Source organism: Tigriopus californicus, chromosome 12 (assembly GCF_007210705.1).
Source record: "Tigriopus californicus strain San Diego chromosome 12, Tcal_SD_v2.1, whole genome shotgun sequence".
NCBI lineage: Eukaryota > Metazoa > Arthropoda > Copepoda > Harpacticoida > Harpacticidae > Tigriopus > Tigriopus californicus.
In genome coordinates this window covers 7,998,903-8,014,995 of record NC_081451.1, presented here as the reverse complement: position 1 = coordinate 8,014,995, position 16,093 = coordinate 7,998,903, and the positions used below count along the sequence as shown (strand labels likewise).

General features: G+C 39.4%; 2 protein-coding genes across 2 annotated transcripts; both read left to right on the top strand.

Moving 5' to 3' along the window:
* Positions 1 to 765: 765 nt before the first annotated feature.
* Positions 766 to 1,513, top strand: LOC131891619 (protein rolling stone-like). The gene has a single exon (XM_059241242.1). The coding sequence runs from the start codon at positions 815 to 817 to the stop codon at positions 1,433 to 1,435; it is 621 nt and encodes a 206-aa protein (XP_059097225.1). The 5' UTR covers positions 766 to 814; the 3' UTR covers positions 1,436 to 1,513.
* A 3,132-nt stretch (positions 1,514 to 4,645) lies between these two features.
* On the top strand, positions 4,646 to 10,650 carry LOC131891723 (uncharacterized). Its single transcript, XM_059241361.1, has 4 exons — positions 4,646 to 5,020; positions 6,552 to 6,695; positions 8,771 to 8,944; positions 10,381 to 10,650. Exons 1-4 carry the CDS (start codon positions 4,918 to 4,920, stop codon positions 10,470 to 10,472), a joined length of 513 nt encoding a protein of 170 aa, XP_059097344.1. The 5' UTR covers positions 4,646 to 4,917; the 3' UTR covers positions 10,473 to 10,650.
* The last annotated feature ends 5,443 nt before the right edge of the window (positions 10,651 to 16,093 follow it).

The following is a 16,093-nucleotide window of genomic DNA, read 5'->3' as shown; positions in this document are numbered from 1 at the left end:
AGATTGAAAGGTAATAAATAGACGAACTATAACCTTTCATTTTAATAGTGCAGGGGATTACATTCCCTGTAGCGGTTAGAAAAGCCCGTGAAAAAACGAACAAAAAAAATTCTGCAATTTCTGCTCGACGTGAAACTACTTATTTTGCCTTAGCCTATTGACGACCCATTTTTTGGTTTTGATGGAAAATCAAATTTGCTGGCAACGATTTATCGATCGATTTAAGATTTATCCCAGAAGCTCATATTTCGTAAATGTATTGTCATTTTGAAATTATAGAAATTAGTATCACCTGTGCTTGACTCGCCATCGTACATTCGAGATTATGATTACGATTATTATTACTATTGGGAAATTAGACTAACAGCTGCACGATGAAGCCAGCACAAATTTTGGGAGGTTTTTGGGGTACTTTTCAAACCAGAAGAGGTACTACAAAACCAAGATGCAAGTTCCAATATTAGACAAAAAGAAGCTTTTCTAAGGTTTCAAAAAACCTATTGTAAAGGAAGAAAATTCTAAGACACAAAAATATGTCAAAAAGCAGCTGTTTGCTTCTAAAAAGTAGTTTTTATTTCATTCAAAATTTGAAGATGACGTCATCTTCCTTTCTTGCTGCCCTTCACTTTTGAATGTCAATTACAAATCTAAAATCAGTAAACCACGCAAAGCGTTGATAAAAAACCGCGAAACCTTTCTTTCTCCTCTTGTGCGTGAGAAAAGTGCGATACCTCACGCATATGTGAGATAAGGAAAGGCCAGAAAATAGGCAAGCGATAGCTGTTGCCAGTGTTAGCAACTCCCAACAGATAAAATGTCCGCCTATGTGTTGTTTCGTCTGGTGTCCACGATATTTTTTGACATCGGTTTTGTGGCACTTCTCAGGACGGATCTCAGATCATTGTACAAAGGCCAGATTTGGAAGTTCTTCATCTATTTCACCAATTGGGGTCTGCTCCTCCTCATCACCAGGATCAATTGCCAATGTTTTGAAATCCTCGGGGATCCTGTGCGGCTGCCTCCTTGGTTCTTGCCCAAACTCATATCCTTGTCCAACGTCACCTCTCTAGTGATCTCTGTGGCGTTTTGGCTCTTAGTTTATGAAGGGCAGGCCAAATACCAACAACGGTGGTTCTTCAACCAATTTGAGCATTCCTTCACCAGTGCATTTTGCTTGGTGGACACTGTTGTGAATCCACTGAGGAAAAGTGATCTAGATTGGACATTGCCTGTTTTAATAGGCATATCTTACCTTATTTTTACGATCATCTTTGAGCTACTGGGGCTCTCGAATGCTGAGGGTGACAATTTCATTTATGCCATTATTCAATGGAAGAAGAATCCCAAGAAAACTGCTTTGACGTGGATTGTGATATTTATGGCCATGATACTCACTCATGCATTTTTCATGTCCCTAAATGCAGTTATCAAATAAGTAATCGAGTTTCTCAAAAGCGTGATTCTTGCCCAGTTTGCTAATGATACGAATAAAGTTATATTTGGACTGGGAAAAGATAGAGCACCTAAGTTTTTTAACAAATGTATTTACTCAGGTTGGAGCTAATTTTCGCACTTGTTTGTGAAAATGGTATCTTCTGTAAAATCTAAGGCAAAACATCACTTTTTTTAAATTTGCGTAGCACATTAGTATGTGAGGTTTTTAGTTTTACGTTTGTGCCCATAGAGGGCGTCACCAGCTTTGTAAGACTGAAAAGCTTGCTGAAACTCATTTCAATCAAATCACTCACGAGTAAATTGAGACAAAGGTATTGTGGTACAAGTATCATCCCTAATCAAAATCAATTTACAATTGGCGGTGGTAAAATATTTTTACGTTTACCTTTTAAAAACATTTTCCTTAACCATTATCGCAGTAGTCATATTTATTGAGTTAGCAAACTCCCTAACTATGGTCACTTTATTGCCTTAAAAATGATATCTCCCTTTGAACGTTAAGCATTTCCCCCCTTTTTTTGTTATCAGAAGATTAAGTCTCCCTCACATCTTTGAGTTCTTCTTTTTTTAATAATGTAATAAATGAAATCGGATGAATATGGTTACTAACAATAACAATCCAGATGAAAAAGAAAAAATGATTAAAATTATAATATTCTTTATTGCCACTTGCGGTCAGATCAATGTGTAAGAGGTTTGAGAACAGGATTGTAATCATACAAGTACGGGAAAGATGACAGAAAAAAATCGTCAGAATGATGAAATAGTTAACTTGAACGTTAATGAAAATTGATGTAGTTCTTTTTGTTTTCTTGATTTAATTCATTGCAAGCTCTGGTAGAATTTTCCTTGAATATAGGGTGTGTGCTAACTGAAATTCGAAATTCATGAGTTTGCGATTAAAAACTTTTGTGGCCATGTGATTGATTAATTTTTGATTTGCAAAAAGTAATTTCTCTCCACCTGTGAAAATCAATTATTGCCATATTCAAGCCCAGACAGGTGAAGTTTCGTATCTTGCAATCAAAATTATGAGTTTAAAACATTTGTGATTTACATGACAATTGTTACAAATCAAAGCATGTAATGTCGAAGTGAAATGGTTTTCCACCGTTTAGTGAAATCAAGTACCTCAAAAATGGAAATCCAAAATAGATAAAAAATGAAGAAAAAAAAGTCAAAGTTTTGAAGGCTGTCAGAACACTTAGCAACAAACACGAATTTCAGAAACTTTGCTATTTTTTCTTGATTTCATATTTATCGGAGTCTTGATTGCAACTTATATTTCACATTTTTGGATCATCAAAGCCTCTTTTTTGGTTTGAAGTCTTTGTCATAATGAATTAAAACAATCAGGTTCAATAAAGGATGCTTTACATTAAATTTCAAAAAACCTCCAGAGTCTGAAGGTCAAAACCTACAATTATGATAGTGTTTTAAGAAATATGAAAACAAACGAGTTCATGTAAAAAAGAAATAAATAGCGGGTTAGACCTCTAATTTATTCATAGCGTTGAAAACCACGTTCCATCTTACAAAGACAGTACCGAACAAAAAGCCTAAACGAGGTGGCAAAGCACTGCGCATTTTCTAAACATATGACGAAAGATTATCATTGTTCTATATTTGAGGCAAAGTTAGGTTTGGGCCAAAAACAACCTCACCCCCAAGCAGCCCATCCCTAAAACACTTTTCCCCATCAGTCTGGAACTGGCGTGTGTTCTTTTGTGCTGACGTCATGGGAATGTCTTTAGGTCATCTGACGAGTTTCTATTGTTGCACACAATGACACAAGGTCAAAATCGTAAGTTAACATCAATCTTCATTGAATAGGATTGATCCACCCCATCTCCAGCTAATCCAGATCTAACATCTTTTCTGGAGAGTACGAATTCAGGCCTGATTTCTCTCTCAAAAGTAGCTATTTTGGGGCCATGACTCACCCAAACAACACGAAATGCGATTGAAGCTTCTGCTGAGTACTTCGGAGATTGGGTTTCCAGGACGAATTTCCCATTCCAAGTGTTTTTGAATCGTGCAAAGGATTTCATCACCTGAAAGCAATTTGCCTCGGAATCGTGCTTAAGTAAACACATAAATAAATCTCGAGCATCCTGAGGTCCGTTCGTCTTTTCGGCAAGGCGCTCTAGAAATCCCATCGTTTGTTCCAGATCTCAAGACAGATTTTCCTCCCTCCACAAATGAAATGCCGGCATTTCCCCCCCAAAAGACACAAAAAGACACAAAAAGACCTAGTTACTCAACAGGGATGCCATATTGGACAGCAGCAAAGCGTTGTCTGATATTTTTTAGAGGACATGAACACACTAAGGCACTACATATACAATCGTCTACTAGTCAAAGTACTTCATTTAATTCATTGCGAGTTTGATATTGTGAGGCTTTTTGAGAGCAAGGGCCATTTTTTAGAAAGATTTGGACACATCAAGTTCCACCATGACCATATCAACTGGAGCAATACAAATGTGCCATAATCTATATATTCGACCAAGAGAACAAGACAGGGTCAGGAGCTTTTAAGTTTACGCATACAAATATTGTGACAAGTAGAAAATTGATTTTAATGATCCACAAAGTATTGATGGATTTCGTTTGAAGGATTAGTATTGTAACATAGTTTCAGANATACAAATATTGTGACAAGTAGAAAATTGATTTTAATGATCCACAAAGTATTGATGGATTTCGTTTGAAGGATTAGTATTGTAACATAGTTTCAGAGGCGTCATTTCTCAGATTCTGACAACCTACGATCATATTTAATATTGATGTGGTTTTTGGCAGGATACATGTTTAAGCTTTCTGCTTCAAAGATTTTTTAAAGTGTCCTCAATGAATTTTCAAGTGGTAAGACCCTACCATCTAAAAGATGAAACGCGTTACACAACTTACAAGGCACTTAGTATTTATGATCAAAGTCGTGCACCTTGGTTATACCCATCCCTGTATCAAGAACATAAAACACGGCATACTCCTTTTTTGCTTCGTGTTCAAAAATCAAGGGTTCACAAGCTCATGATAATTATTGCTGATCTTATGACTTATTGGAGGATCCCAAAATGGAATATGTGGTCCACAGAAGACAAAGTTTGGATCATGACTCAGAGTTTGGCCCAAGCTCAAAAGTGATGCATTGCAGTCCTGCTCCACTAGACGTCGAGAAAATGTTGAACCTACATCAGTCCTTCCGTGAATTGAGGTGGCGCCCACCTTTGACTTTTAGTCTCATGTAGCACCAGAGCAAAGCAGAAGCAAGTCCATTCGATCCGACTTCAAACACTTGAAAAGGTTAAATTCCTTATCCCACGAGGATCGCCACACCACCACCAACGGGGCGTACCCCAGTCCCACTCGATCCCCGCCCGAGCTTGGCTTTGGCCGACCCAAATTTGGTGGCCAAGAAAACGTTCACATCGCCATTACATTGCTGTCTTTGTGAGTATGGCCGTGGCCGGAGAAGGAACCGGGCTTGAAGGGGAATCTTCATCTGTGAGCTACACAGAGGAGGAGGTCTCCTACATCACCGAAGAGGACAGTGAGGACGGTAAGGTCAATGTTCAAATCAGGCTCCAATTATACGTAGCATGGTAGCGGCCAACGTTCCCCAACACCATCATTTTATAGCAATTTATTTAGTGGCAAAATAGTTCGAGATCTGAATCAATGTATTTTCCGAGAATGTCGATTTCATTTCCCTCTTTTTGGGACAAAGTTTTATTTCCTGATTTTAGAAGGCAATAATTGACTTAGTAGTCAATTGTTCGCAGACCAGTGAATTTAATGTAATGAGTTATGGCATTGATGAGGAAGTTTGTTTTGGAAAATTTACTGAAATATTTCCAATTAAAAAACTAGTTTTAAAAAGGTCTTTTTTTTTAAGGTTTGTTTGGTTTCAAAAATATGCTATGATATTATTTCACTAACTCATTTCTCCAATTAGAAATGTGCATTAGTTTCAGAAAAAATGTAAAAATTAGGTAATCGTTTTGTATCTTTCCCGTGTAGATGACCGACTTTTTTTTGCCTTTCCACACGTTGTAAAACATCCGCAATGTTGAGAAGAGGAAAAATCACCATTTGCCATTCGGCATGGTCTATCTTAGAATCGCAATAAAGATGGAACATTAAAATTAATCAAGGCAGAAAAGTAGCCATTGGCCTTTCCTGATATGCATCCAATGATTGCGCAGTAAGTACAGGGAAGCTCGACATTTACAAATAATACTCCCTTGGGTATCTAAGACTTGACACTACATGCATACAGACCTGTGTCAATAACAAGTGCATTCGTTTCGGATGTAAGTAATTACAATTACTTCATTTTGAAAGGTAGTTAATTACAATAGGGTACCCCCACGTGGTTTCGTGAACGTAAATTTTGAAATGCGATGCGATAGTAATAAATTTTACCCAGTCGTATTTCAAAATGTGCGCTCACGAAACTATCTGATACTCGCAGTAGGTGCGACTATGACCCAATCGCATCTGAAAATATGCACTCACGAAACCATGCGGAGGTATCCCATTACTTTCAAATTGATATTGAATTACATTTCAATTACTTGTTTCCGAATTCCTCTTTGGAATGTAAGGATTTGGCTAACCTTTACTCCGAATTCGCTATCGCTCTTATTTTATGAGCTTTTATCTAATTAAATAGCTCAGTTATGACTTATGAGGCAACTAATTTGGCCTGAATAAGCTAAACGTCTTCTAATATAGAAATACAAAAAACAATGCTCATGCTCATTAAATGTTAAAAGAATAAATCGATGACCAAGATTAGATGGAGAAACATCAACATCAAGCATAAATCCAATAGTGAACCTATTTTTTTTGTTTTGCAGACGGAAACTTCATCAAAATGTCTCAATCTTTTTTACATCTTTTGAAATGTGATTAATTACAGTTAAAATTACAACCCAAGTGAGCATACAGGTAAATATCGATCTCCAATCAAACAAGTGTAGGTCTTTATCACAGTGCTGTGTTTGAGCTAACTTTCTCAACTCATGATGTTGCGTGGTCACTGATCAGAATGTATTTTCACCCGGTTACTCAACCCTCTTTTGCAGAGGGAAAGCGAGTCGAGTGGCCGCCCCACGGCCACAAAGGCCAAGGTCAAGCAGCTGGGAACAACACCCATATCAAAACATTTGCCGCGGAAAGCATCTTCCACAACGATAAACACAACAAAGAGTCGCTAGGAACTGGCCGAGGTAAGTAGCAATATGTTCGTCACGAGGAGAATGCATCTTATTACACGGATGCCCCAATTCATCTTTGGGTCGAAATATGTGTTGGCACTAGTGTTGCGGCAAGTCCGAACTCGAGTCTGAACTCGGGTCCGAGTGCACTCGAGTCTTTATACGGTTTTGAAGACAATGGCTGGACTCGAGTCCGGACTTGTCAAGAAAAGGAATTCATGCTTTCCTAAAATTTTGCAAGACGAGTCTTTTTGGTGGACCTGATTGTAGTAAAAGATTCGAGTCCGACAAAAAGTCAAAAAATCAGGGGACTTGAACGAGTCCGACTGTTGCCTGACTCGCCACAGCACTAGTTGGCACACTTATGGGTACTTCTTGAAATAAGGATGACAAGTGAATAAATTATATTTGAGCAGCGAGTTGGTATCTTGGTGAAAATCGTATGTGATATGGTTTAAAACACATTCAACGAGGATTATTTAAAAAACCTTTTTGGTGCTTTTTACTTGATTGGTGGCTGACTCATATTTCTTTCAAATTTAAATCTTATTCATATGTTAGATGTTGAACTATATATCCTTAAAGACTTTCATATTGTGACCAGGTGGTTGCTGATTTCAAAATGTTTTTTCAATTTGAAAACAAGATGCCCAAGGCACTAAAGAATTTACCCGAAGAAACAAAGAGTTTAAGATTGGGTTGAAGTGTGTTTTAATGTGTGTTATATAGCTCAACCATCAAGAAACTGACTGACCGTCCATTTACTTATACATGAATGATCATTTGTACTCATAGGGTGGAGAATACGTGATTAGTGAAAAGTAATTGTAAGCTCACATCTCAATATGGTGAGACAGAAGATTAAGCTTTAGCTCTAAAAGGCTATGAAAAATGAAGGATTGGTATGTGCTAAGGGAGTTCTAAATTATATGATTAAACAGTTTTTCTAAAATGATTTCTTTGCTAATTTGATGTTTTTTCATGTGTTTTCTTTAATAAAACACTCTTTGTTTTCATGCAGATATGCAGTCAAAATATACAACAATTTTTATGATATCTTCTGATGCTTTGACGTTTATCTTTCTGACTTTAGATTCTTATACCTAGAGAAGGAATGCTCCAAATGAACACTTGATAATACGTCAAAACTGAAGTGGGTCACAAATCTAGTTAGGATTTGTCAACTTGGGCGGAGGTTTAGTGCCGATCCAGGCTAAAAAGGCAAGAAATCATGGATGTAGGTAGCGCAGTTGGTTTACGCGCGACCGAGCTTTGCTCGGGGTTCATGGGTTCGAGCATTTCACTTGCTCTCAATCTGTTTGGTAACAAGTATTTACAATATCCTAGAACATTCGATGTTACATTAGAAAAACACACCTTTATGTGTCATGTAATCTAACTTGATTCAATCTTTCTATTGAAAAAAGAAGCAAAAGATTTTTCTCTGTATGCCGATGCTAGATCATATTTTTGAAATTTCGCCAAGAGGTGGCGCCCTAAAAGAAAGTAGTGCCCAAGTTCGAGGGTAATGATTGTTAACACTGGTTACCAAATGACATAAATAAGTCATATTCAGCCAGTCTCCACCAATTATTTCAGTAAGCTGTCCCGGTCAGAAATGTTCGGGTCAGACACCTTCCAAAACTCATTGTAAATTCTAGGATTTTCACTCAACTATTGCTTACAATAACTGCATGTTTTGTCCAGCAAATGGAAGGGATCATCCCAACTGTAAATAACTGTGCAAAATGGGGCAGAAAATTGAGTTTATATGTTCATAAAAGTCTCAATCAAAAAAGTCTGCAATCGCCCAAAAGGACATTTGTGATGACATATTTCGTAGTGTCATAACGATGACTGTAGACCGTACTACTTTACCCTCAGTTTTACAAAAATCATCAACTTGTTTTGAAGTCACACCTAGGCTTCAAATTGTCATTCGCAAAGTTGATCACAAAATAGAACTTGGCTACAATCGAAAAAAAAATCCTCTGCATCCATATATTCAATTATCCTTGGGTGATCACTCAAGAAATACTTGTCAATGATTATTACTGCACTAAAGTAAATGTTGGCGTGTATTGCAGAGGTGTTCAAGCCGGCCAGGATGAAGACCGAGGAGAAATGGAACCCAGCTAAGCAGAATCCGGGATTTCAACCACCGGCCATTGACACCAGCAAGCCCAAGGCCAAATTCCGGGACATTGGAGACATCATGCATACTGGAACATCCAAGCACACTTCGTACCACATTCCGCCAGGTAATGATTTAAAATTTAGCAATAACCATGGAGGTCGATCCTTTTGTGGTTGGACACCCCAATAGGCCTTGATCCAAAAGAGAAATCTGGTAAAAACTTGTCCTCATTATAGGCCCATTTTCACCCTACGTACATCCTTCTGTTGATCGTTTTCAATTATTCATCAGTTTAACTTATTATCATACTGCAAGATACTTGACCTTGAATATCCAGAATCATGAAATAGTTGGGTCGCTTTCTCCATCTATAAGTTATCTCAGCCTGGGTTCACTTTCGAATAGTGCTTGGATGTTCATAGAAACGACTGCCACTTCAAATATTTTACTGCGATTCTCGGTCATTAAAAAAATATGAACGAACTTATCTTGATAACACCTAACATGTCACTCTTATTAAAGTAATTGTAATTTTTCTTGCACCTCTGTTTGATGTCACCCCTCAAGCTTGTGATCGTAGTAACAAATGACAATTGTTCAACCTTGGTTCATGCAAATTTTCTGGATCTGAAACATACGGTAGTTTTAAATATGCGTGCCCAAGCGGCTCCTATTTTTTTCGTTTCGCCAATGGTTTGGTTAAAGAATTGTCACAGGAATAAAATGGTCATCCAATCACCTCAACAATAAACGAGATGGAACAATGTGAAAGCAATTGCAATTAAAATTGATTGCACTTGGAAGTCGACTAATTGCAATTGAACAATATGATTGTGATAATAACATTCCAAACGTATTAGACACAGAAATGCAAGGTATTCGTGCACTCATGTATGGTATGGAAGACGAGTTTCCAGTCTTGGATAGAAAATTTGCAATGCGGTTGTCAGAGTCATCCAAATCACTTGGAGACATACGAGTTGTTGTTTGAAATTTTCTTCGTCAATGCATTATTTACGACAATTGGCAACGGAAGAAAACAGCTCGAACGCATTATGAAGATCTACTAATTCTTGCAGGGAACATATTTGATATTTCGTAAGAGATTTGGCTCATTTCGAATGTACGAGTAGGTATGGTGGAGATTTAGACAGTTTTCCCGTTAAAAAAAAGCATTGCTCGAAAATTGGCCTTAGGAAGGGTCTGTATTTCAAAGATTGATCTACCTTTAGCGCAGAATCCCAAAACGTGAAATTGAATGTTTGTCACCCGATCCATCAACAGATTAGGCGGAAACTCCCTAGTTCAAACTGGTTTCAATCGATCACCGAATATTATCTAGACCAAGCTTGGAGATGATCAACAGCTTGCATGATTTTCCACCTGTGACAACTTGTCATGAACAATGGCAAAGTTTCGCCTAGCAATTTGCTTCACATCCTCAAACACTTCCTGTCTGCCCTGAAAGGATAATTTCTATACAATTATTACATACCCCCTGGATTTCAAGGAGACAGTGGTATATTTGAAGAAAAAAAAACAATGACTACTTTTTTTCAGGTACGTCTCGAACCAAGAAAGCTCAAGAAATGTACAACAAACATTTGGACGGAGTGAACATCCCTCCGGAGACCATGATGACCACCCAGTAGCCAAAACCGCCCATTGAACCCAAACACCCGCCGATGGATCCAATCCGTTCTCCTTGGAGGACGCCCATGACATGAAGCATAATCGAAACAGTCGAGTCAAAAAGTGCCGTTTATGATACATTACGCCGTATTTTATAGTTAACCCGTTTTTTTTCAAATGTATAACCACCAAAACTAATCTCAAGCATGACTCTGGATTCTCGAACTCTCCAAAGGATAGAGCAATCCATCGCCTCTCCCGGAGGCCATGGGAAGATGATTTTGGTTTTCCCAATGCTGGTTCTTCATACATATTATCCGTACACCATGTAGTACTGCTACTTACTCACTCACTATCTAGGTAGGTAGGTAGGTAGTATGGGTGTTCTTGAACGGAAGGGCGTCAACGTCAGCCAGAAGAACAATCAAGGGGGCTCTTCAGGGAACGCTATTATCATCATCTTTTGTGGGGCTGATTCCCGTATTAACGAGTAGACGCTGTACATGTATGTAGCAGGGCATACAGAGGAGACGGATTTGGGGCCAACACTTTCCATCCATACTTTTGTGCTTGATCGTGGCCAAGTTTGGATATGGCACTTGAGCGAGTTTCTCCGTTTGTGTCGGAATTGGCAAAGTCGAGATTTGGCCTTTTAATTGAGAGCAGGTGGAGATTGAAGCACGAGCAAAGCAATCTTGGAGGGAAAAGTTAACGGCATGTAATGTTGATCATACTTTAATCAAAGGCATTCTCCTCCGACTCTGTCTTGGTAGTCGTCGTCGCCGTTGACGTCGTCGAAGTCGTCGCGAGGGACAGCTGCAAGATTTGTGAAACTGATGGAATTCTCGAGTGGTTTAGCACCAAGGTGGAAGGCCTTCTTCATATGATATATTTACAATCATCAATGAGTACGTCGTTCGTACGTACGTATATGTACACTCTATCGTCGTCTTAGTGGTGGTGGTGGTGGTGGTGGTGGTGGTGGTGGTAGTCGTCGTCGTTGTTGAAGGAGGAGTGAGCAGGTGTTGTTTTGCTCTAATGCTCACATATTTGACTCCACCTCAGTTATGTTATAATCGTCTCTGTCTCTCTCTGCTCTGATTGTTAGAAAATCATTGCACTTGAGCAATAGGACGTCCGTCCGTCCGTACCACGTACCACTGCCACTATTTCTTCTCCTGGTCGTCCCCGTGGCACACAAGACGATTATCTTGGGAGGCGTTTGACGGATCTGATTGGACGAACCTGCTCCGTCGAGACCTACCATTGGTTGCACACCCAAACAGGTGGTTTTTGAGGCTCCTTCTCTACCACTGATACCAACGTCAAGATCGTCGGGTTCGTTTTCTTTATCGCCGTCTTCGTCAATGAGTTCTGGCGAGAAGCGTGGGCCAGCCACGGAGTTACCATCACGGGGCAAGCTCCGATCCACGTGGGCAGCAAGGGAGGCAAAGCAGATCAGGTGCAGAAATAAAAACAGGGCCTGAAACATATCCCAGAGACACACACACACACACGCACACACGAGGCATAGAACAATCTCGGCAAGGCAGACCTGGTGGTTGTACGGCTGCTGCTACTGAAGAAGAGCAACAACGACGACGAGAGGTAACATTAGAAGAGACCAGATTTTTATGCCAAATGAAATCAGACCAATGATATTTGGAACATCTGACTTTTGAAGATAATTTTGTTCGAGACCATTTGTGAAGGGGTTGCACATCCGTCGAATCACACATCAATGGAAGATTATTGAGGAAATGGAATTTATTATTAGTTCTTATGAAAGAATGTGATTGATGGGAAAATATTTCTGTTTTTAGTTCATTTTAAAGTTGAAGCCAAAAAGTCCCCATTGCTTGACTGATCCGTCTCCTCATGGACAGGCAACGTCCGAGGGTAAAACCAATATCCATTATGAAGAAAACTGAAAACTACCGGAAATCTCGGCTCCTAAAGTGAATTGCACCTTGCGTAGACCGAAGAGCAAAGGCTAAATAAATGGAGTGTTGTGGAGAAGCTTTTTGGTTTCGAATGGGAGACCAAGCGAGAAGTTATTCTTAAAGATCATTATAATGATGATGAAGCGAACAAGATCCAAGTACACACTCACACAAGAGAGGCACGCGACAAAATGAATGGAGCTCTTTTTTCCTCTCTCTTTCTCTCCAACCACACCAACAAGATTTTCCCTTCCAAAGACACCGAAAAAGGTCAAAGCGGAGCTGCATTTCTGGCACAGTCATTCCTTTCGGCTTTAAGGGCTGCATTAAGTGGAAACATGGTGTATTTAAATAGGACAATCGCTGTCAGACGAGAAAAGTACAATTGCAAAAAATAACACCAACACGACAGAAATGAATGATGGTATTTGTGTGCAATGCGACTCTTCCATGGGTAATTAGTGGCTACTTATCTAAACGTATATTGGAAGTTATGTTGGCATTTGGCTCATAACTTGTCGAAATCACCAACCTCCTAAAGTGAACCGACAAGTAATAGCTTCAAATCCTCAAATTCTATGCCTTGCAGTGAAAACTTTACGTACATTGAGTCAGTCCAAGTAAAGAACAAATGACCTCCTAAACGTAAACAGTTTCTGTATTGGCTGGTGCAATTCCTTCCTTCTGATTCGCAATTTGGAAGAGATGTTTAAAAAAACAATATAACAATATCATAGTCTGGGTGAACCGTCAAAAAAGGAAGGACAATTATCATTGAACGAGTTCTCCGCTGCGTTTGCTTGTGAGTTTGATGAAATGCTACCTATTCAAGGGGATTATAAATTTACAATAATGCAGATTAGGCACGGTAGGCATTTTTGATCTGAAGGAGGTCCTTTTATGTCCGTGTTAACAATATCATGTTATGGGGGAGGATTCACTGACATTTTTACAGTCCTTGCTCCTTGCAGCAGCCTTTATTGTGTTTTCAAGGACTAGACTTTTCTGCTTTCTTTCGTGAGATATTTCAAAACTGTTCTCAGCCTTAGATTCTGTGTTATTGTCAAAGCATTAGTTGACATGATAATTTTCAAAGTGCAGAGTAATATCATTTTCAATCAATGTTAATAGAAATGTGAAACTTCAAGACTTAATATACATTTCAAGGTCTTTTATAGATGTTCAGGGTAACACAATGGGCTCACTTTTTTTTTGGTTCAGTGCGTACCATTTTTTTTTTATCGTATCAGTTACTTTGAGTCATCTTACCGATCTGATGTTGGAAGAAAGCGCCTCTTTTTATAGTGAAATTAATAAAAAAAAAAAACAAAAAAAACGAGTCTGTCAAATCCATTTCTGTGTTTTCGGCATCATGGTGTGGGAACTGCTAGTTTTAAAACCACGTCAGTTAACACAGCATAACCGACATTTTGAATGGTTCCTCCGAATGAAAGAGCAACAAAGGTCCATTTGTTTGGTTGGCTTGACTCGGCCTGTTGGAAGGTGCGAAGGTGCCAGATCGGTAATCATGATAGATATTAAAACGTGGGAGTGGGTAGCATCCCGTTTTAGGGTGTACGTGGAAAGAAATCATCATCTTTTCTCACACCTCAAGCATTTTCCGTCTGCGTCCCGAAACGACAAGTCACAACCTCAAGGCAAAGGGCTGTGGTACTAGCCCACTAAGTGATGTGTTTCCTGCTTGGATCCCAACTATTAACCCCTAGGTCCAACTAGTGGCACAGTAGTACAATGGTACAGTGGCGATGGCAACTAATGATACACAGACAGGCAGACGGTGGGGGGGGGGGGGGGTTCATAGGTACCTACTGTATGTATGTATGAATGTACGTACAGTAGTTGCGTACCTGGGATTCTCAGTACAGCACTACGGGTCTAATCAATCTCTCTATCTACCATATCCGGTGACGAAAAAATACTTTGCAAGCATCATCATAGTCATAGAGGCTCACTCACATTCGACAAGAGAGGCTTCATCAGTCAGTGTCGCCAATATAGGGTGGGAAGTTTTACGTCCAGGTTCCTCTTGCGTTATATGTCATTCAAAATGGGATCAACGTCAATGCATTTGACATTCCAAGTATTTGATAGCAATATGTTAACTAATCAGTTACGTATCGTCATGCATCACCAGCATTTAAGCAATTGATTGATAATTTTTGGGATTACATTGGACCGTTTTATTTTGCGTCCTTTGTGAATGCTTCGCTGCATAAGCTTGTATGAGGCAGGCTGAGAGTCTGGCAGGCAAGGCAGACTCGCACTAATTTGTTCGAATTATTTTTGGTCCGACCAACGATATGCTTATCAGAGGATCATTGAAATTTAGTTGCTTTTTCATTTCCAAAAGCATGGTTACAAAATGAGGATGGCGGGAACAACTGTCACAACGAGCAAATCAAAGTTATGGCTGATTGTCAATTGCCCTCAAAAGTATCAATTAACACATGAGGACTATTTTAGTCCTGGTCTTGGTTTATGTAGATTAAGAATTACGTCTGAGAGCATAAGCTTCTTACCCTACACGAAATGTGTTTTACGTTTTGCACTTCAGAGGGCGCTTCGTGAATTGGCCTCTACCAAATGTAGGGCCAATTACTCACTGTAACTGTGACTGTGCTCACCAAATGAGTTTGAGTTGTTTTTGGCTAGTTATATCACAATCGTATGCATAATTAGGGTTCGCAAAAGAAATCGCGTTCCTGACATGTTACTAGTAGTTTATTTAGCAATCAACTGTGTGTCTTCCCCAATTTGCTTGGGTTGTCTGACGTTGCAAATAAGGGCCCCTACATCAAAAGTATTGTCTCATCTTCAGAATGGCATCCCTGTTGGTTCCTTTCATCTCTCTGTGCGCATGTCTTTGTTCTCTATGCTCTGCCTCTCTTTCTCTCCCCCACCTTTCAGTCTCAGGAGTCTGAACAAATTTCTCACGCTTGATTCCAGTTTTCAACCAACCCTTGTTTGAATGGAACACCAATCTCTGCATAGTACACATGTGGTATACGCACAAGTGGATGGATGAGCATGTGACTTATGAGTTCTCAATGTCTCGCTTTTTGAGGTGGGTATGAATGATGTCAAGATAATAAGGACCATGTTTCTAGCACTTGATCCTGCTGAGTAAGAACAAAGGTGTGCTGGTTTCGAGGCTTGTGCGAGTTTGATCATGCAACAATTGAAAAAACACGAAAAAAGCATGAACCAGGGATGTACTTAAAATAGTAGAAACGCAGGGCGCCAAACGTGAATCTTGTTCCCGACGACCAGGACCTTGGATCTAATGGACTGGAAACAAATGTTCAGGGTAGATTTTGACAAGGATGCATCTCCTTAAAACAAACCTCATGATTACAATCTAGATTTGTCGAAAAGTATCCTTGACACCTTGTATTAATAGAACATGGCCAGGGGGCGGCATTTCATGCAAACGAAACTTAGATATTTGTTTTGCTTGGAACGTCACGGAATCGGGATCGTGCACATTTTTGAGTTTCCCCGAAACTTTCTGGGGAGTTGGTCTGCCCAATTGGGTGGAACCACCTGAATTTTGCGATGCCTAATAGAAATGGGCAAAATCAAGATCGCATTCGCAGACAGTAGGAGTTTGACGAGTCTACTGGTCCCTTTTTGGCCAAAAGCTATATTTAGTGCTGCAGAGTCTAGCCAATGTGCTA